The 23,024-nt window shown below is 42.0% G+C and overlaps 1 protein-coding gene across 7 annotated transcripts in view; it reads right to left on the reverse strand.

The window, feature by feature from the left end:
- The window catches only part of LOC110532468 (rap1 GTPase-activating protein 1), a 104,787-nt gene that overhangs the window by 64,134 nt on the left and 17,629 nt on the right, over positions 1-23,024 (reverse strand). For 6 of the 7 annotated variants that reach the window (XM_021616404.2, XM_036988483.1, XM_021616405.2 and 3 more), the window contains exon 1: positions 21,574-21,716. The exons of the other annotated variant lie outside the window; for it this stretch is intronic. In XM_021616404.2, coding sequence (XP_021472079.2) covers positions 21,574-21,617 — 44 coding nt within the window. In that variant the 5' untranslated portion in view covers positions 21,618-21,716. Of the gene's footprint in view, positions 1-21,573; positions 21,717-23,024 lie in introns of those variants that run through there. 7 annotated transcript variants of the gene reach the window in all.

Consider the following 23,024-nt stretch of genomic DNA (forward strand, 5'->3'; position numbering starts at 1 on the left):
ATACTTCTCACAATCCCGCCGTCTCAATCTACTATAATCAACCATTGTAATACAGGGGGTAACCCATGAGACGGGAGCACTGTCAACAACATGAATATTTAATGTTTGTTTGTTTTCTAACAAAGAGAGACAGTGCAGTACACACAGAAATAGAATGAATAGAATTTACTTGGAAGTTCTAACCCTGGTAATTTGAAATGTAAACTAATGGGTACTCTCACAATGGCTGCCTGGTATTGTGATGCAATAATTTCCATGGTAATGTAGAATGTTCATTCAAATGATGCTAACTGATGAGGCTCATGCAATGGAATATCTTTTTTGTAATGTCAGTTGAGTTGGCTCAATACATCACAGCACAGATTGAAGGGTACACTTCCTGCTTTAACTTCTTATATAGGTTAAGACAACGTCATCACAAATCTGGGACGAGCGCACCTTTGGTAGCTAGCTACCAGTGCCATTGCTAGCTACCATAGCTGGTCCCATTGTTGCAAAGAGTTATGGGACATTTTAGAATCCCGTTGTCTTAACCTTTGTCATCTTCAACCTAGGCATGGGTGCACTCAAAATGGCTAACATGTCCACCCATTATGCCATCATAGACTTGAATGGAGACACCCTTTCTATTCATTCTATTTCTATGGCAGTTCGTAAACACTATTGTACAGAAAATGGGTTGGGGAGTAGCAGTTACTCTAAATAACTCAGGCCACCTGCTAAAGTGGCACTTGTATGGATTGGTGCCAGTCCTGCATTTCTTGACTACAAACTCAACTTGATCCATACAGATTGCGTAGCACACCTGTCTTTCGGACAAAGTACAGTATGTATGTATGCATGTATGTAAGCAAGGATTTTATTTTATTTAACTTTTATTTAACTAGGTAAGTCAGTTAAGAACAACATCTTATTTACAATGATGGCCTACCAAAAGGACTCTCCTGTGGGGACTTGGGCTGGGATTAAAAATATACACTGCTCAAAAAAATAAAGGGAACACTAAAATAACACATCCTAGATCTGAATGAATGAAATATTCTTATTAAATACTTTTTTATTTACATAGTTGAATGTGCTGACAACAAAATCACACAAAAATGATCAATGGAAATCAAATTTATCAACCCATGGAGGTCTGGATTTGGAGTCACACTCAAAATTAAAGTGGGAAACCACACTACAGGCTGATCCAACTTTGATGTAATGTCCTTAAAACAAGTCAAAATGAGGCTAAGTAGTGTGTGTGGTCTCCACGTGCCTGTAAGACCTCCCTACAACGCCTGGGCATGCTCCTGGTGAGGTGGCGGATGGTCTCCTGAGGGATCTCCTCCCAGACCTGGACTAAAGCATCCTCCAACTCCTGGACAGTCTGTGGTGCAACATGGCGTTGGTGGATGGAGCGAGACATGATGTGCTCAATTGGATTCAGGTCTGGGGAACGGGCGGGCCAGTCCATAGCATCAATGTCTTCCTCTTGCAGGAACTGCTGACACACTCCAGCCACATGAGGTCTAGCATTGTCTTGCATTAGGAGGAACCCAGGGCCAACCGCACCAGCATATGGTCTCACAAGGGGTCTGAGGATCTCATCTCGGTACCTGCAGTCAGGCTACCTCTGGCGAGCACATGGAGGGCTGTGCGGCCCCCCCAAAGAAATTCCACCCCACACCATGACTGACCCACCGCCAAACCGGTCATGCTGGGGGATGTTGCAGGCAGCAGAACGTTCTCCACGGCGTCTCCAGAATGCCAAACGTGCCAAACGTCCTCCAAATGCCAAACGTCCTGCACGGTGTTGGGCTGTAAGCACAACCCCCACCTGTGGACGTCGGGCCCTCATACCACCCTCATGGAGTCTGTTTCTGACCGTTTGAGCAGACATATGCACATTTGTGGCCTGCTGGAGATCATTTTGCAGGGCTCTGGCAGTGCTCCTCCTACTCCTCCTTGCACAAAGGCGGAGGTAGCGGTCCTGCTGCTGGGTTGTTGCCCTCCTACGGCCTCTTCCACGTCTCTCTCTTCTGTTTAAGTGGGAGAACTTGCACAATTGGTGGCTGACTAAATACTTTTTTGCCCCACTGTATGTAGGGAAAAACACAACACAACACTACATAAAGAGAGACCTAAGACAACAACATTGCATGGCAGCAACACATGACAACACATTATGGAAGCAGCACAACATGGTAGCAGCACAAAACATGATACTAACATTATTGGGCACAAACAACAGCACAAAGGGCAAGAAGATAGAGACAACAATACATCATGCGAAGCAGCCATAACTGTCAGTAAGAGTGTCCATGATTGAGTATTTGAATGAAGAGATGGAGATAAAAAGATCAGGACTTCCTAAAGACTTCCTATGCTTCAGGTAACTTTTTGAGACCAGAGGGGTTCAAATGGCTCTATTCTTATGATCAAATGATCCACCGTGGATGTGAATGAAATAAACTGCCAGCCTGCCATTCTCAGTTTATGCCAGTAGATGGTACTATGTGACATGTTACACAAACCCATTTCTGACATGAAATATGTGTGGGAATTTGGCCTAAGTCTTTCTTTTGAACTCCTACAGTATGCTCTCTAAGACCAGTGAAGAGGCCCAGCGGTCAGTATAACTAAGGGGTTGATGACCTTTAATGATTGTTGGGAACTAGGGAGTGGGATGTTTAGCATGTCTAAAAAACCTTGTCTCCTCTCCTGTACATCTGATCTCACATTAAAGTTTACCCGCTGCTAGGCTGACAGTACATGATCAGATGTCCGAGGCTCTAGTCAAACGTAGTGCACTATGTAGGGAATAGGGTGCTATTTGGGACACACTCTAGCTCAACACCCAGTTCACCAGAGGCCCTGAAACCCCCTGACCACAGATAGGCCTCTGACAGGGTCCACCCCAGTCTCCTAGTGGAGCTGCAAGAATCCAGGCCTCTTACTCATCTTTCCAGGGACCCGTCTATTTCTCACCAGGATTGGTCTACATTTTCTATGGAATCACAACCCAACTTACATCCCAGGAACCCCCTTGCTGTTACTGGAAATAGAGCTGGTGTGAAAACAACTGATGGGTGACCTCTCTTTGCATCACAAGATAGGCATATTTGTAATTTGAGTTAGAATAGCTTGTTATACAAACAGCAATCAAGCAAAAACAAACAAGTTTTTGTTTACAGCAGTACTTTTTCACTGATATTTTGTTAATTTTGAAGGAAAGCCCCATGTGGTTCCTTTACAGAACCAAGAAAACTCTTAAAGCAACTTCCTCTTTCTCAGAAAATAGAGCCTCACTGAGGGGAAACAATGATTCAGAGGGGTAATGACTATTAATTGTACTTTCACAAATCACTGTCCTCCTCGTTCTTAAAGGACTATTGTCATGTTGTTACAATAGTCCTGAGGGTGCTGTATGCCTGACACACATACTGTAGATAAAAACATTGTTGAGTATAGAAAATACGTACAATTCCTTCATCAGAATAAATTATATTACATTTCTTGGGAGGAGTCTGCATTAACTTAATCTGGATCTTATTGTAAGAAGGGTAGTGCAGGCTTCCCTAGCATCACAAGCATAATATTTTCTAATCTTCACATTGTGGGTCTCACCCATTCTCAGGTTGCCTGGAATTCCCATAAAATGAAATTGGCTAGATTCTTGGACAGTGGCTCCAACCTAAAATACCTGCTGGGAATATGTTCTATCCTGTTCTGTTCTCGACTATGAAAAGGGTTGGTAAACATAATAATGTGATATGACACCCACATTGAGACTGAACACGGGTTGTATGCTAGTGCAAAAATAAGCTTTGTATAACTTCAAAACAAAATTGTGGCATCACTGTGAACAATAAGCTACATTACACACTAAGCTACAGTACACACTAAGCTACAGTACACACTAAGCTACAGTACACACTAAGCTACAGTACACACTAAACTACAGTACACACTAAGCTACAGTTCACACTAAGCTACAGTACACACTAAGCTACAGTACACAATAAGCTACAGTACACACTAAGCTACAATACACACTAAACTACAGTACACACAAAGCTACAGTTTACACTAAGCTACAGTTCACACTAAGCTACAGTTCACACTAAGCTACAGTACACACTAAGCTACACTAAGCTGCAGTACACACTAAGCTACACTAAGCTACAGTACACACTAAGCTGCAGTACACACTAAGCTACAGTACACACTAAGCTACAGTTCACACTAAGCTACAGTGCACACTAAGCTACAGTTCACACTAAGCTACAGTACACACTAAGCTACAGTTCACACTAAGCTACAGTACACACTAAGCTACAGTTCACAGTAAGCTACAGTACACACTAAGCTACAGTACACACTAAGCTACAGTTCACGCTAAGCTACAGTACACACTAAGCTACATTTCACAGTAAGCTACAGTTCACACTAAGCTACAGTACACACTAAGCTACAGTTCACAGTAAGCTACAGTACACACTAAGCTACAGTTCACAGTAAGCTACGGTACACACTAAGCTACAGTACACACTAAGCTACAGTTCACACTAAGCTACAGTTCACACTAAGCTACAGTACACACTAAGCTACACTAAGCTGCAGTACACACTAAGCTACACTAAGCTACAGTACACACTAAGCTGCAGTACACACTAAGCTACAGTACACACTAAGCTACAGTACACACTAAGCTACAGTTCACAGTAAGCTACAGTACACACTAAGCTACAGTTCACACTAAGCTACAGTACACACTAAGCTACAGTTCACAGTAAGCTACAGTACACACTAAGCTACAGTACACACTAAGCTACAGTTCACGCTAAGCTACAGTACACACTAAGCTACATTTCACAGTAAGCTACAGTTCACACTAAGCTACAGTACACACTAAGCTACAGTTCACAGTAAGCTACAGTACACACTAAGCTACAGTTCACAGTAAGCTACGGTACACACTAAGCTACAGTACACACTAAGCTACAGTTCACACTAAGCTACAGTTCACACTAAGCTACAGTACACACTAAGCTACACTAAGCTGCAGTACACACTAAGCTACACTAAGCTACAGTACACACTAAGCTGCAGTACACACTAAGCTACAGTACACACTAAGCTACAGTACACACTACGCGTACATTTACATATTTGGCAATGTTGACATACTTGTCAACTATCATTGTACATACTGAAGAAGACATGTTTTCAGATAAAAGGTTCAACTGGATCAGGACAAGAACATGATAGGGGCAGGACATACAGAGTTTAAAAATCTGCTCATCCTCATTCTTGTCATTGAATTGTGGGGTGTGTGAAGGGGGTGTGAATTTTTGTGTACATAGTGTATGTACAGTCCAGTATGGGTGTTTGTTTTTCATGCTGTAGAAGGTGTAGCCTTCTGTACTTGACAGGATAACTGAATCAAACCCTAGTTTGATTGACTGGGTGAGGGTTAAGTCAATACAAAAGGAATAAGAAGTAATAATGGAGGAGAAACTAAGCATTTGTGAAGGCAAAAAGTCCTATAATAGTCTAATGTCAGACACATTGCATAAGACTAGTCATTATGTTGCTAATGATAATATCCAAAAGTTCAAATGTTTCCACAACAATTAAACCTGACCTTTATCTGACTCAGTATCAGTGCAATCAGCACAAAGTGGAATCCCAGTAGCAGGCTGACACTTAATGGTGATGCATAGCCTTCACAGACAAACTGCCACCTTTACCAACGGACAAAAGTATTTTCTGTTGGTCTCATGCATTATAATATGGGTCAGTCATATTTTCACATTCTCAGCCTAGCACTCTTTGCCTGGCCAGGGCCAAACTATAACCACATTGTCCCCAAACAATAGAAGGAATGGCTTTAGTTAGGTCTAGGTTGATAAGTAAAAAGTTATGGATGAGTAGAGCTAGGCCCCACAGATAAATAAATGTGGACTGCAGATCTGCAACAGCTAAGAGGGTGAAATATAAACCTGACCGGGAGACCAATGAGGCAGCGCACAATTGGCCCAGCATCTTCCGAATTAGGGGAGGGTTTGACCAGCCTTGTCCCATTGTGCTCGAGCGACTCCTTGTGGCGGGCCGGGCGCCTGCAAGCTGAATTTGGTGGCCAGTTGGACGGTGTTTCCTCCGACATATTGGTTAAGTGAGCAGTGTGTCAAGAAGCAGTGTAGCTTGGCAGGGTCATGTTTCTGAGGACACATGTCTCTTGACCTTCGCCTCCCTGAGCCAATAAGGGAGTTGCAGCGATAGGACAAGACTGTAACTACCAATTGGGGAGAAAAAGGAGTAAAAGTAAAAACGTACAATATGTTACGAATTTGCAAATGATGTAATATGTTACGAATTTGCAAAACGTATGATATGTTACGAATTCTATCTAGGTGGCTAACATTATCTAGCTCGCTAGGGGTTAGGGTTAAGTTTAGGAGTTAGGTTAAGGAGTTAGGGTTATGATTAGGGGAAGGGTTATCTAAAAGGGTTACGGTCAGGGTTAGGGGAAGGGTTAGCTAACATGGTAAGTAGTTGCACAGTAGCTAAAAAGTAGTAAGTAATTGAAAAGTTGTATAATTTGCTAAAATGCTTAAGTTGTCCATGATGAGATTCGAACTCGCAACCTTTGGGTTGCTAGACGTTCACATTATATGCCCACCCATCCATGCAAACCAACCCTACTTTGGTTTTTGCCTTAAGTAACCATTTGCCTTATGTAACCATACAAAGCGTAACATACTAAACCGAGCGTCTCGGATTTACATACAGAATAATATGAAATGCTCTGAGCCCAGATTGAACATGGCTTCCACCGAGACATGGGATCTCACTTCAGGCAACTGGGTAAGGCCGTGTCTACACTTGACATTTACATGCAACTTCTGCTATCAGAATACAAAGATTGCATTGAAAAGACAGGTCTAGATGCACAAAAGTCACATTGCAGTCTGATTGTGTTCAGATCTGACTGCCCACCTTCTGACACATTGGGTGCGTATTTCTCCTGTCTGGATGCAATCAGGCTACCGAAAGCGCATACAATGGGTGACTTCATCAGCACTATGCCCACAAGTCTGTGTTATGGGAGAGAGGCACCTTTTCATTATAAAGTTGGGGGAAATACGTTCCTAGCGTGTGAGGAACGTGTTTGCTGGGCTCAAAAATGCTGTTGAGAAAACACATTTTTGGGGGGTCTACAGTTATGCTAACCTGTTTGCAATCCCTTTAGCTTTGCTTGCTAGCTTGTTGGCTATCTACAGAACTGCCATCAAGTCAATCAAAAACACATATTTAGCAGATGTTATAGCAGGTGTAGCGAAATGATTGTGTTCATAGCTCCAACAGTGCAGTTGTATCTAACAATTCACAACAATATACATCTCTAAAAGTAAAATAATGGAATTATGAAATATACAAATATTAGGACGAGCAATGTTGGAGGGGCATTGACTAAATATAGTAGAATAGAAGACAATATATACATATGAGATGAGTAAAGCACTATGTAAACATTATTAAAGTGACTAGTGTTTCATTACTAAAGTGGCCAGTAATTCCATGTTTATGTAGATAGGGCAGCAGCCTCTATGGTGCAGGATTGAGTAACCGGGTAGTAACCGGCTAGTGATGGCTATTTAACAGTCTGATGGTCTTGAGATAGAAGCTGTTTTTTAGTCTTTCAGTCCCCGCTTTGATGCACCTGTACTGACCTCGCCTTCTAGATGATAGCTGGATGAACAGGCCGTGGCTCGGGTGGTTGATGTCCTTGATTATCTATTTGGCCTTCTTGTGACATCGGGTGCTGTAGGTGTCCTGGAAGTCCGGCAGTGAGCCTGTGGTGATGTGTAGGGCAGACCGTACCACCCTCTGGAGAGCCCTGCGATTGCGGGTGGTGCAGTTGCCGTACCAGGCGGTGATACAGCCCGACAGGATGCTCTCAATTGTGCATCTGTAAAAATGTCTGAGTGTCTTAGAGGCCAAGCTGAATTTCTTCAGCCTCCTTCTTCACCACACTGTCTGTGTGGGTGGCACATTTCAGATTGCCAATGATGTGTACACCGAGGAACTTGAAGCTTTCCACCTTCTCCACTGCGGTCCAGTCAATGTGGATAGGGACGTGCTCCCTCTGCTGTTTCCTGAAGTCCACGATCAGCTCCTTCATTTTGTTGACATTGAGAGAGAGGTTATTTTACTGGCCCCACTCTGCCAGGGCCCTCACCTCCTCCCTGTAGGCTGTCTCGTCAATGTTGGTAATCAGGCCTACTACTGTTGTGTCGTCTTTAAACTTGATGATTGAGTTGGAGGCGTGCGTGGCCACACAGTCATGGGTGAACATGGGTTGTTGTGTCATTATCATATTTGGCCTATTCCACCGTTTGCAGAATGCATACTGGCATTTAAAATGATATAGCGCGTAAAAAGGGAATTAGGACACTATGTGGACATGGTGGACACATTTAAATGTAAGTGTAGACGTATGATGTGTTCGGACTTCCATGATCAGAACTTCATGACCAGAATATAAAAACTACATTAACTGTCAAGTGTAGACACAGACTAATACACACACTTGGCCAAAATATTGCTTTGCATAAAACATGTTATGTTAGAATAGAAATGACATTTTCTGAAATGAGTAACACCAACACTAATTATAAAGTCAATTTAAGCAATTGAGTCATCACCGGGCAAGATTGCAAAGGAGGTTGTGAGGAGATTGTAAACAAATGTAGGAATATTCAATTGAAAGCTCAAACAACTGTCCTCTTGTAGCTCCAGTGTGTGGGTGACAGAATAGGAACACAACCAGGACTTGTTCCATCTATTTTTTATTTTCTGATCATTTTAAATGCAGAATAAAATTGGAATAATGACTCCTATATTCCCCATGCAAACTATTTAAAGCTGACAGTTAGCTGTACGACATTGTGTTTCCGTGCATACATCATTCGCATCATGGACATGTGCTTTCTAAAGGTATTGTAACCATGAATTCAAAGGCTCTATGTTCTGTATATAATAGCATTCACTGAAATGAAAGGTGGCTGAATATCTAGAGGTGGTTGAATGTCTATTCTGCATTTTAATAAAGCTGATTCTATCCTCCACCCTTCCTCCATTCAGCTGACTAGAAGAACTGTGATGAAAATAGAAACTAACTGGGAATCATTCAAAATACAGTACCAGTCAAACATTTTGACACACCTACTTATTCAAGGGCTTTTCTTTATTTTTACTATTATTTTTTTTTACTATTCTACACTGTAGAATAGTAGTGAAGACATCAAAACTGAAAAAACAAACATGGAATCATGTGGTAAACAAGAAAGTGTTAAACAAATCTAAATATATTTTAGATTCTTCAAAGTAGCCACCCTTTGTCTTGATTCTTGATGACATTCTCTCAACCAGCTTCACCTGGAATGCTTTTCCAACAGTCTTGAAGGAGTTCCCACATATGCTGAGCACTTGTTGGCTGCTTTTCCTTCACTCTGCGGTCCAACTCATCACAAACCATCTCAATTGGGTTGAGGTCGGGTGATTATAGAGGCCAGATGCAGCACTCCATCACTCTCCTTCTTGTTCAAATAGCCCTTACACAGCCTGAAGGTTTGTTGGGTCATTGTCCTGTTGAAAAACAAATTATAGTCCCACTCAGCGCAAATCACATGGGATGGCGTATTGCTGCAGAATGGTGTGGTGTTTCTTGAATTCTAAATAAATCACTGACAGTGTAACCAGCAAAGCACCCCCACACCATCACACCTCCTTCTTCATGCTTCGCAGTGGGAACCACACATGTGGAGATAATCCGTTCACCTTTCCTGTGGCGATCCTTGTGAGAGCCAGTTTCATCATATTGTTTGAAGGTTTTTGCAAATGCACTTGAAAAAACTTTCAAAGTTCTTGAAATTTTCCAGATTGACTGACATTCATGTCTTAAAGTAATGATGGGCTGTCGTTTCTCTTTGCTTAGTTGAGCTTTTCTTGCCATAATATGGACTTGGTCTTTTATCAAATAGGGATATCTTCTGTATACCACCCCTACCTTGTCACAACACAACTGATTGACTCAAATGCATTAAGAAAGACGGAAATTCCACAAATGAACTTTTAACAAGGCACACCTGTTAATTGAAATGCATTCCAGGTGGCTACCTCATGAAGCTGGTTGAGAGAATGCCAAGACTACAAAGCTGTCATCAAGACAAAGGGTGACTTTGAAGAATTTAGATTTATTAAAACTTTTTTGGTTACCACATGATTCCATTTGTGTTATTTCATCGTTTTGATGTTTTCACTATTATTCCACAATGTAGAAAATAGTAAAAAATAAAGAAAAACCCTTGAATGAGTAGGTGTGTCCAAACTTTTGGCTGGTACTGTAGATCGGAAAGAAATAATTACAAAAAGCCTCTGAATAACGTCTTCCATACCATCCTCCAATTCAATGTCTGATATTCACTATTGTTGTTAGCCAATAGTTATATGAGCCCAGGTCTAGAGCCAGCAGGCTCTGTACTATATAACATGGGCAGCTGAATGAGCCCATTGATTGAGTAAATGAGAGTGAAGTGGCTGAATGTGCACATTGATGCTCTGGTACAGTGGAGTACAGTGAGTCTGTGTGGCTGGGACTGTGAACACACACTGGTACCAGAGCAGAGCAGAGTAGAGCAAGACCATGCTAACAGGGCGAGGCTATGCCATTGCTGGCCTGCTATAACAGATTACACCAGTCACCTCTGAGACACACACACACATACACACACAGCCTCAGGAGCCTGAAGGTCAGCACACTTGTTTGGTAACACATGTCTTAAACCATGCATCATTTAGCCTTGATCAGAAACATGACAGCTGTCATAGCTTCTATGATAATTCTTGACAAATGGCCTTTCAATGCTATGTGGTCCAAAGCCCAAAGTTCTATCTTTGCTGGCTAACCAACTTGCTACAGTAGCTGAGATCTATACATTCTATTATTACAGGAGCACAGGCATGTTAACAGGCATCAATTACAGTATACACACAACTGCAGTGTACACACAACTGAAACAACACTTCCCACCTGTTTTGTGCAAGTCATTATTATGGATCCAAGTTCATCTCATGCTTTTCCCTGTTCCTCTAAAGCAGGGTACAGTAGATTTCCATTGTGAATATCAATGTGAATGTCAGTGTGAATATAAATACTGTTAACTGTGATTGACTGACACCCTCTCCAGCCCTCTTGCATGGCATAGATATCCTGCTTGTTTTGCCCTACGCCTTGCCATGTAATCATTGACTGATCTTTTGTCATGCAAACTTGACCATGATGACAAAGAAATGATGCCCACTCCATGTTGTTTTTGTATAGGGATGGGCACGGTTATTTAAATATTTGAATATCCGAATGGACTTTTGTATTTGATTACTTGGGAGAGTATTACATTTTGAGAAAAAAATAATAGGTCTATTAGCAATGAAAAGGCTTCAAATGATCTATGTGGCATTGCTAAATAGCCTACAAGGATAGACCATTACATTTTTATGACAGTTTTTATGAGTGCACCCCTTAAAAAAAATGCACAGGTAGCTTGTTGTTATTGTCAGTCAATCAAAGCAAGGCTCCATGTGTAGCAAGTGAAGTGGGAGATTTCTAATCAATGTGAAATGGATCAACCAACAGGTAGACTGTTGTTTCATATGAATGGAGTTGTTGTAGACAAGTACGGGGAGCGCAACAAAATAGCCTCAATTAGCCTAGCTACTTTAGCTACATTGAACAAAAATATATATGCAACATGTAGAGTGTGTTTACATCCCTGTTAGGGGGCTTTCCTCGTTTGTCAAGATAATCGATCCATCTGACAGGTCATATCAAGAAGCTGATTAAACAGCATGATCATTACATAGGTGCACCTTGTGCTGGGGACAATAAAAGTCCACTCTAAAATGTGCAGTTTTGTCACACAACACAATTCCACAGATGTCTTTGATGGAGCGTGCATATTAAAAAAAATGTTTTTTAACCAGGTAGGCCAGTTGAGAACAAGTTCTCATTTACAACTGTGACCTGGCCAAGATGAAGCAAAGCAGTGCGACAAAACCGACAACACAGAGTTACACATGGGGTAAACAAACGTACAGTCAACAACCCAATAGAAAAACATATGTACAGTGTGTGCAAATGTAGTAAGGTTAGGGAGGTAAGGCAATAAATAGGCCATAGTGGTGAAATTATTACAATTTAGCATTAACACTGGAGTGATAGATGTGCAGATGATAATGTGCAAGTAGAGATACTGGGAGAAAAAAGAGCAAAAAAATAAATAACAATATGGGGATGAGGTAGTTGGGTGTGCTATTTACAGATGGGTTGTGTACAGGTACAGTGATCGGTAAGCTGCTCTGACAGCAACAGAAATTGGCATGCAGGAATGTCCACCAGAGCTGTTGCCAGAGACTTTAATAGTCTTTTCTTTACCATAAACTGCCTCCAACGTCATTTTAAAAAATTGGGCAGTATGTCCAACTGGCCTCACAACCGCAGACCATGTGTAACCACACCAGCCCAGAACCTCTACATACCGTGACGAGATCCTGAGGACCATTGTCCTGCCATTCATCCGCCGTCATCACCTCATGTTTCAGCATGATAATGCACAACCCCATGTCACAAGGATCTGTACACAATTACTGGAAGCTGAAAATGTCCCAGTTCTTCCATGTCCTGCATATTAACTAGACGTCACCCATTGAGCATGTTTGAGATGATCTCGATTGAGTGTACAACAGCGAGATCCAGTTCCCGACAATATCCAGAAACTTCCCACAGCCATTGAAGAGGAGTGGGACAACATTCCACAGGCCACAATCAACAGCCTGATCAACTCTATGTGAAGGAGATGTGTCGGGCTGCTTGAAGCAAATGGTGGTCAAATCAGATACTGACTAGTTTTCTGATCCACACAGCAAACTATAGTTTTGGCAAGTCGGTTAGGACATCTACTTGGTGCATGACACAAGTAATTTTTCCAACAATTGTTTACAGACAGATTATTTCACTTATTCACTGTATCACAATTCCAGTGGATCAGAAGTTTACATACACTAAGCTGACTGTGGCTTTAAATAGCTTGGAAAATTCCAGAAAATGTTATGGCTTTAGAAGCTTCTGATAGGCTAATTGACATAATTTGAGTCAATTGGAGGTGTACCTGTGGATGTATTTCAAGGCCTGCCTTCAAACTCGCTGCCTCTTTGCTTGACATCATGGGAAAATCAAAAGAAATCAGCCAAGACCTCAGAAAAAAATGGTAGACCTCCACAAGTTTGGTTCATTCTTGGGAGCAATTTCCAAATGCCTGAAGGCACCACGTTCCTCTGTACAAACAATAGCTCGCAAGTATAAACACCATGGGACCACGCAGCTTTCATACCGCTCAAAGAGATGCGTTCTGTCTCCTAGAGATTAACGTACTTTGATGCGAAAACTGAAAATCAATCTCAGAACAACAGCAAAGGACCTTGTGAAGATGCTGGAGGAAATAGGTACAAAAGTATCTACAGTATATCCACAGACAAAGATCGTACTTTTTGGAGAAATGTGCTCTGGTCTGATGAAACAAAAATAGAACTGTTTGGCCGTAATAACCATCGTTATGTTTGGAGGAAAAAGGGGGAGGCTTGCAAGCCGAAGAACACCATCCCAACCGTGAAGCACAGGGGTGGCAGCATCATGTTGTGGCGGTGCTTTGCTGCCGGAGTGACTGGGGCACCTCACAAAATAGATGGCATCATGAGGGTGGAAAATTATGTGGATATATTGAAGCAACATCTCAAGACATCCGCCAGGAAGTTAAAGCTTGGTCGCAAATGGGTCTTCAAAATGGACAATAACCCCCAAGCACACTTCCGAAGTTGTGGCAAAATGGCTTAAGGACAACAAAGTCAAGCTTATTGGAGTGGCCATCACAAAGCTCTGACCTCAATCCTATAGAAAATGTGTGGGCAGAACTGAAAAAGGGTGTGCGAGCAAGGAGGCCTACAAACCTGACTCAGTTACACCAGCTCTGTCAGGAGGAATGGGCCAAAATTCACCCAACTTATTGTGGGAAGCTTGTGGAAGGCTACCTGAAATGTTTGACTGTAGTTTTAAACAATTTAAAGGCAACGCTACCAAATACGAATTGAGTGTATGTAAACTTCTGACCCACTGGGAATGTGATGAAAGAAATAAAAGCTGAAATAAATAATTCTCTCTACTATTATTCTGACATTTCACATTCTTAAAATTAAGTGGTGATCCTAACTGACCTAAGACAGGGACTTTTTACTAGGATATAATGTTAGGAATTGTGAAAAACTGAGTTTAATGTATTTGTCTAAGGTGTACGTAAACTTCCGACTTCAACTGTATGTATTCCCAATCATGTGAAGTCCATAGATTAGGGCCTAATGAATTTATTTAAATCCTTATCCTTATTGCATGATGATTTTATATTTTATATTTTTGTTTAGTTATATTTTTGTTTACCTTAGCTGGCTACTGTAGCTAGCTAGCTTCTTTACTATGATTTGATGCAGTCAAGACAAGCCCTAACAGATTGTCTATCTATCATACCGACTTGTTGCAGACATAAATGATCTAACTAGCACAAGTCAGTTTGTCTACTTCCTTTCTCTCCCTCTCTGCCACACATATAGACTGCCACACACACCGGCCCCTGCTTGTCTCTCGCCCCTCCCCCAACCTCCATCTGAAACAAGCAGAGCACAGCGCACATGCTTTCTCGGGTCGCCCGAGCAAGTCTTAATTGAAGTAGAAAAAATAATCATTACAAAATTAAAACTCATGTATTTCGACTATCCAGATATCCAAAAATATAATGATAATGAAATCATTTCAAATGCCCATCCCTATTTGTGTGTTCTGTAGATTTGAGAATTCCATAAAAAAAAAAAAAAACTCAAACACACACAAGGTTGGATACAACCCTCTTGTGAGAAAGTGACATAGTGAGCTTGTAGGTGAATATTGGTTCTAAACAACAATAAAGTATCCTGCAGTAAAAGTAAGGCATCTTTCATTCAATTGACCAGAACTATCATTGAAGGAAGCTCCTCTTCTCAAATCAGCCGACTGCTTTGCTATAAATCTACCATTTGTTGCTGGCCTGCTCCACTTTCACAACAATGAGCCTTCCACTCTGCTGTTTTTGAACAGGGTCTACACACACTGATCCATGTCTTTTTTTCTCTCAGTGCTTTGCAAATGCATTGTAGCAAAAATAACAGAAGGGGAGAGATCCATAGTGAGCGCATGCAGCCTCTCTGTCTGTGTATCTGGTCTTGAGCCATGGGGGAGATGAGTGTGTGTTCAGATCTGGGACAAAGACATACCTCACTGTTTATTTCATGAGTCCCATGAAGAGTGTACGAGGAAGGGGATATGAGTTGTGAGCTAAGGGAGAGACCATGGAGGAGACTACAACATGGAGGAGACTACAACATGGAGGAGACTACAAAGAGATGATAAATGAAACTGTCTCATTTAGTATATGACAGAGACAGAGCCCGTGGCTCACCATGTATTGGGCTCGACTGCTTGGGGGAAACCAACCCACAACCCCTGTTTAGTCTACACAAAATCCCCTGCATGGAGACAGCAGTCCTAAAGAGACCCCTTAAAAAAGGAACTGAGTAGAACTGACTACCGCAGCACCACATAATAAACTGTACAGTATACTATGTCAATAAATCCATTGGATTGTAAATAGACTTGATTCTGAGAGGATAGCATATCCATATCAGTATTCATAAAATGTACCTCAATAAATATCTTACATGAGGTGGAAACTAAAAACCTTCAAAGGATTATGTGACAAATGGTGTTGGAAGCCCTGATTTGGAGATGAGGAGCTGCTCCTCTGACATTTAAACGAGACAAAGTAGAGTGACGGAAATACCAATCTATAGACAGAATAGTTTAATTCCTCACAGTGAATGCCAAAGGGAAGCAAGGGAAGGATACAGTGGATGTTTAAAAGCACCTAAAGTTGTATTACAAAAGTAGTTTGAAATGTTTTGGCAAAGTTTACAGGTAACCTATGATGAAAATTACAGGCCTCTCTCATCTTTTTAAGTGGGAGAACTTGCACAATTGGTGGCTGACTAAATACTTTTTTGCCCCACTGTATATCCAAATTGAAAGATTTATTTGGTGCAGTCAACAGGTGAATTTGTTTGTTGTATTTAGCCAATTGAAAATGGGCTTAGTATTTTGAAACATGAGCCACAAACTTTTTGAAATTGCACCAAAGTGATTGAAAAAAAACTGTACTAGGTAAAAATATAGAAGTGCATACTGTTCAGCAGTTATCAAACTATATAAACTCAGCAAAAAAAGAAAAGTCCTCTCTCTGCGTTTATTTTCAGCAAACTTAACGTGTAAATATTTGTATGAACATAACAAGATTCAACAACAGACATAAACTGAACAAGTTCCACAGACATGTGACTAACAGAAATTGAATAATGTGACCCTGAACAAAGGGGGGGGGAGGGGGGGGGGGGGGGGGTAACAGTCAGTATCAAAAAGTAACAGTCAGTATCAAGTTCCCAGACATTTCTGGGGTGAATGGCCCTAGCCCTTACCCTCTGATCCAACAAGTTCCAGACATGCTCAATGGGATTGAGATCCGGGCTCTTCGCTGGCCATGGCAGAACACTGACATTCCTGTCTTGCAGGAAATCACGCACAGAACGAGCAGTATGGCTGGTAGCATTGTCATCATGGAGGGTCATGTCAGGATGAGCCTGCAGGAAGGGTACCACATGAGGGAGGAGGATGTCTTCCCTGTAACACACAGCGTTGAGATTTCCAGCTATAACAACAAGCTCAGTGCGATGATGCTGTCACACACCGCCCCAGACCATGACGGGCCCTCCACCTCCAAGTCGATCCCGCTCCAGAGTACAGGCCTCGGTGTAACGCTCATTCCTTCGACAATAAACGCGAATCCGACCATCACCCTCGGTGAGACAAACCACGATTCGTCAGTGAAAAGCACTTTTTTCCAGTCCTGTCTGGTCCAGCGACGGTGAGTTTGCCGGTGACGTCTGGTGAGGACCTGCCTTACAACAGGCCTACAAGCCCTCAGTCCAGCCTCTCTCAGCCTATTGCGGACAGTCTGAGCACTGATGGAGGTATTATGCGTTCTTGGTGTAACTCGGGCAGTTGTTGTTGCCATCCTGTACCTGTCCCTCAGGTGATGTTCAGATGTACCAATCCTGTGCAGGTGTTGTTACATGTGGTCTGCCACTGCGAGGACGATCAGCTGTCCGTCCTGTCTCCCTGTAGCGCTGTCTTAGGCGTCTCACAGTAAGGACATTGCAATCTATTGCCCTAGCCACGTCTGCAGTTCTCATGCCTTCTTGCAGCATGTCAAAGGCATATTCACGCAGATGAGCAGGGACCCTGGGCATCTTTCTTTTGGTGTTTTTCAGAGTCAGTAGAAAGGCCTCTTTAGGGTCCTAAGTGTTCATAACTGTGACCTTAATTGCCTACCGTTTGTAAGCTGTTAGTGTCTTAATAACCGTTCCACAGGTGCATGTTCATTAATTGTTTATGGTTCATTGAACAAGCATGGGAAACCCTTTACAATGAAGATCTGTGAAGTTATTTGGATTTTTACGAATAATCCTTGAAAGACAGGGTCCTGAAAAATGTTTACGTTAACTAAGCACTACATAATTTGGTTCAGTAGTTTTAATTTTAATTAAGAGATAGTTAATTGTATTGTTAACAAATGACAAGAAATCATATCAAAAGTAAAGTGAATATTGTATTTTGAAAGCAGATACTTACAATGAATATGTATTCAAATTGAAACAATGATTTGTTGCAGTGAACAACTGACTTTGTGAATTTGTTTGTTGTACTCAATGAGTCAATGAGTTGTTATCAATAAAAACATCACAATAAGGTGCAGAGCGTTCAATTTGCCTGCTGAGGGGCAAGGAGACCAGCATCTCCGCTTAAACCATTAATAAGTGCGTGATGTTTTCAATGCATTGTTAAATAAATGTTAACTATTTGGTTGTAATATCACCACCTCTTGAAGAGCATACAAAACTACAAATTTCAGATTACTCCATGCAAAACAATTGTGCACATTAAGCTCTATCATCATCAGAGTTATAGGCCACAGCCAGTAACTGCATTATTTTCATGATCAGTAAACATCACTTGATCATGGAATTTCAGATAAATGAGGGTAGCCTTACGAAATCTATCAATATTGGCCACCATTAATTGGATATTTGAGTGATAGAAAATAAAAGTGAACTATACCTGACAAGTATTTTTTTTATTTAACCTTTATTTAACTAGGCAAGTCAGTTAAGAACAAATTCTTATTTTCAATGACGGCCTAGGAACAGTGGGTTAACTGCCTGTTCAGGGGCAGAACGACAGATTTGTACCTTGTCAGCTCGGGGATTTGACCTTGCAACCTTCCAGTTACTAGTCCAACGCTCTAACCACTAGGCTACTGAGTGGTTTAGGTTGATTTCCCAGACTTTGTGGGCTCGGCCTGTCAAACATCAGAAGGGCACATTTGCCGATGCACTGTTAACTGATAATGTTCACTTTGCAAGCTACCAGTAGAAACTTTGTACAGTTGGCTAAACAACATAGGCCTACCTAGTGAAGTTAACTAACATTATCCCCTTTTCACATTGTTTTTAAGAGTGTTTCAATCGCGATTGCTGCTGACAGACATGATTGATGGACCACGTCAAATTGGCTAGCTAGCTAATTACAGATAATATCAATATAGCTAGTTAGCATGGTCATTTTCAGGGGATAAACTAGATAGCTATATCCAAATGTTGTTTGGCTTGCTTGCCATCTATGGTGGTGAAGACAGTAGTCCGACTGACAACTTTACTAGGACGAGGACTTGCCGATCAAGCTCTTTCCAAAAGCCTTATCACTGATGAAGCAAGTTAAATTACACGTGTTGTTTCCTTAGCTAGCTAGCTAACTACATGCCAAATGGATCTGTCAACCCTCAGAATTCCCTAATGTGAACCATGCCTCGAACAAAAAAGATCTCAGAAGACCTAAGATTAAGAATCGCTGACTTGCAAAAAGCTGGAAAGGGTTACAAAATCTCTAAAAGCCTTGATGTTCATCAATCCATGTTAAGAGAAATGATCTATAAATGGAGAAAGTTCAGCACTGTTGCTACTCTCCCTGGGAGTGTCTGTCCTGCAAAGATGACTGCAAGAGCACAGCGCAGAATGCTCAATGAAGTTAAGAAGAATCCTAGTGTCAGCTAAAGACTTACAGAAATCTCTGGAACACAATAACATCTCTGTTGACGAGTCTACGATACATAAAATCTTAAACCAGAATGGTGCTCATAGGAGGATACCATGGAAGAAGCAACTGCTGTCCAAAAAAAACATGATGCTGCACATCTGAAGTTCGCAAAAGTGCTCCTGGATGTTCCACAGCACTACTGGCAAAATATTCTGTGGACAAATGAAACTATAGCTGAGTTGTTTGGAAGGAACACAACACTATGTGTGGAGAAAAAAACACACAGCACACCAACATCAAAATCTCATCCCAATTGTAAAGTATGGTGGAGGGAGCATCATGGTTTGGGGCTGCTTTGCTGCCTCAGGGCCTGGACAGCTTGCTATCATTGACGGAAAAATGAATTCCCAAGTTTATCAGGACATTTTGCAGGAGAATGTTAGGCTATCTGTCCGCCAATTGAAGCTCAACAGAAGTTGGGTGATGAAACAGGACAACAACCCAAAACACAGAAGTAAATCAACAACAGAATGGCTTCAACAGAAGAAAATACACCTTCTGGATTGGCCCAGTCAGAGTCCTGACCTCAACCCGATTGAGATGCTGTGGCATGACCTCAAGAGAGCAGTTCACACCAGATATCCCAAGAATATTACTGAACTGAAACAGTTTTGTAAAGAGGAATAGTCCAACATTCCTCCTGACTGTTGTGCAGGTCTGTTCCGCAACTACAGAAAACGTTTAGTTGAGGTTATTGCTGCCAAAGTAGGGTCAACCAATTATTAAAACCAAGGGTTCCCATACTTTTCCCACCCGGCATTGTGAATGTTTACACAGTGTGTTCAATAAATACATGAAAATGTATAATTGCTTGTGTGTTATTAGTTTAAGCAGACTGTGTTTGTCTATTGTTGTGACCTAGATGAAGATCAGATCAAATTTTATGACCAATGTATGCAGAAATCCAGGTATTTCCAAAGGGTCCACATCCTTTTTCTTGCCACAGTACATGATCAATTGATGTTGACTAATCATGAAAGTATGCAGTTACTTGCTGAATAACTCCGATGATAGCGCTAAATGGGGAATAATTGGAAATGTGTAGTTCTGACTATGCTCTTCCAAGAGGTGATGATATTAAAACCAAATACTTTAATTATTTATTTAACAATCTCTTGAAAACGTCATGTAGTTGCCAATGTTTTAAGTATAGCTAGGGGTCTCCTTGCACCCCAGCAGCCAAATCGAACGCTCCGCACCCACCGTATTGTGACGTTTTATTGATAATGGCCTATTGAAAATGTGAGTTTTGAAACACAAGCCATTTTGATTATCTGTTTTAAAGAGTTGTGCCTAGAGTTGTGAAAATGTACAACATACTTGTGAAAATTGCACCAAAGTGATTGAAAACACCTAATTGTGGTGTTAATTCCTACATGGTGTCTATAGGGGAGTATCCAGCAGGTCAGAGGAGGGAGAAGCCCCCTGAGACCTCCATTTACACTGTTACTGGAAAACCTAGGATACCGAACATTACAACACAAAAACATACAAAGTGTGCACATGATCAGACAGATAGAAGACTTTAGAAACATGTGTTGTGCACACACACTCATACTGTGTATAGACTCTGCTTAACCAATCTGTAAGTGAGGAACCTGTTGCATAAAGAGAGTCAATCAAATCAAGATCGCTTGATTAAATAGACTGATTTTGTTTACAGTTCACAACCTGTGAGTGTGTGTGTGTATGTGTGTGTGTGTGTGTGTGTGTGTGTGTGTGTCTGAGCCACAGTGTCTACTCTAATTCAATCATTTCAACTCTGACGGGCCTCTCTCCCTCTTTACAGTCTTCTATCAGAGTTCCTGTCTGTGCAGCTTCCACTGAAACTCTCTTCTCTCCCTCTTCACCACCCTCCACCCTGCCAAGCCTCCTGTGCCTGTCAGTCAGTCAGGAAATCAGTGGTTAGCTGGGGTTGAGTCTGTAATAGCTGATGTTAAATAATGCAGCAAAACCAGGGTCAACCTGCATTGTCATGTTCAGGGAAGCAGGGAATGGTTTATAGCAAGCACAGCGACTTCAAACAGAAATCACACCCCTTGGTGACAAGCAGGCAGGCACACACAATCACACTCACAAGCCTGTGTACAAGTGCAAGCACACACAAGCACACACACACACACAGTAAAAGGTGCAGAGTAAGGTTGAACAGCTCTGTAAATGAGAATGCTATTCCCTCTTACCCTCCATACGCTCCAAAGGTGAAACTCCTCTTTCTCTGTGCCATGCCGGCTAAGGGAGTGCGAAGTGGACCAAGAGTGTGTGAGTCAACTCAGCACTGAATGGAGCCTCTACTTCTGTCACTGACTCCCTCACGTCGAATCTGTGTGTGTATGAGAGGGTGTGTGGCTGTCTGCTCTGCTCCACTCCCCGTTCCTCCCTCCATCCCTCCCTTCCTTCCTCCCTCCCTCGTACCCTCGCTGACTCGCTCCATCCATCCCTCCCTCCCTCCCTCCCCTCTCACGCCTCCTCAACAAACAGGAGGAGGGGGGAAGGGGGAGTTTAGGGGGCTGCTGACCATATCAGTCTCCCAGAGAATCAGTAGGAGCCCTCTTCATCCCCTTACCCTAGTCATTGAGCCCGAGGGGACAGGAGGACACCTAGACCAAATGTCTATCTCCTTATCTCCAATAGATTCATCATCGGATAAGGATTAATTCAATAGTTTGCTGATGGGTGCAATTAATGAGAGTACTATATTTATACAATTCAGATGAAGACAGAAAAGGAGTGCCATTGGAGGTAATGTCATAGACGACAGAAAACAACAAGTTCAACGTGGTGAGAAATGTGATGCAGCTCTTTATCTTCACAATCTGTTGGGAACTTGTTTTTCATTCCTCTCTCTATGTTTCTCTATGTTTCTCTCTCTATCTCTCCGTCTATCTCTGTCTCTCGCTCTGCGGCAGCTGGTCAAACAGCACAGTGCCGGAGGCTTTACTGATCAGGCCAAACAGATCATTACTCTTCTCAAACATTGAAATCACAAAGAGACACCACCCTCTCCAGGATATCAACTGTTCCATCATAGTGAATATGAGAGCTCCCAGTTACAAGAAATTAGTCAAAAACAGGAAGGAAGAAGTACCACTCTCTCACCACTTACTATCTCTTACTACTTACTCACTACCACATACAGTAATTCCCCTTAGCAGGTAGTGTAACGCTAGTGCTACAGGAGAGATGTTTAGATCTGATACTAGGGTGTGTTCAATCCTGTAGCGTTGTATATCACTATAGAGATTGACTTCATTGATTACCTGGAGTACATTCTTGGACAGAATAGTCAACTCCTCTGGCAGACAGCTCCACTTGAGTCACTGGTAAAGCAGGATCACTGCTACCATTGGAATAGAGTCAAAAAAACACTGGGATCATTATTTTTATTTATTAGGCAAGTAAGTTAAGAACAAATTCTTGTTTACAATGACAGCCTACCCCGGCCAAACCTAGACGACGCTGGGCCAATTGTGCACCGCCCTATGGGACTGCCAATCACGGGTGGATGTGATGCGGGGCGGCAGGGTAGCCTAGTGGGTAGAGTATTGGACTAGTAACCGAAAGGTTGCAAGTTCAAATCCCTGAGCTGACAAGGTACAAATCTGTCGTTCTGCCCCTGAACAGGCAGTTAACC

Source organism: Oncorhynchus mykiss, chromosome 9 (genome assembly GCF_013265735.2).
Source record: "Oncorhynchus mykiss isolate Arlee chromosome 9, USDA_OmykA_1.1, whole genome shotgun sequence".
Classification (NCBI taxonomy): Eukaryota; Metazoa; Chordata; class Actinopteri; order Salmoniformes; family Salmonidae; genus Oncorhynchus; species Oncorhynchus mykiss.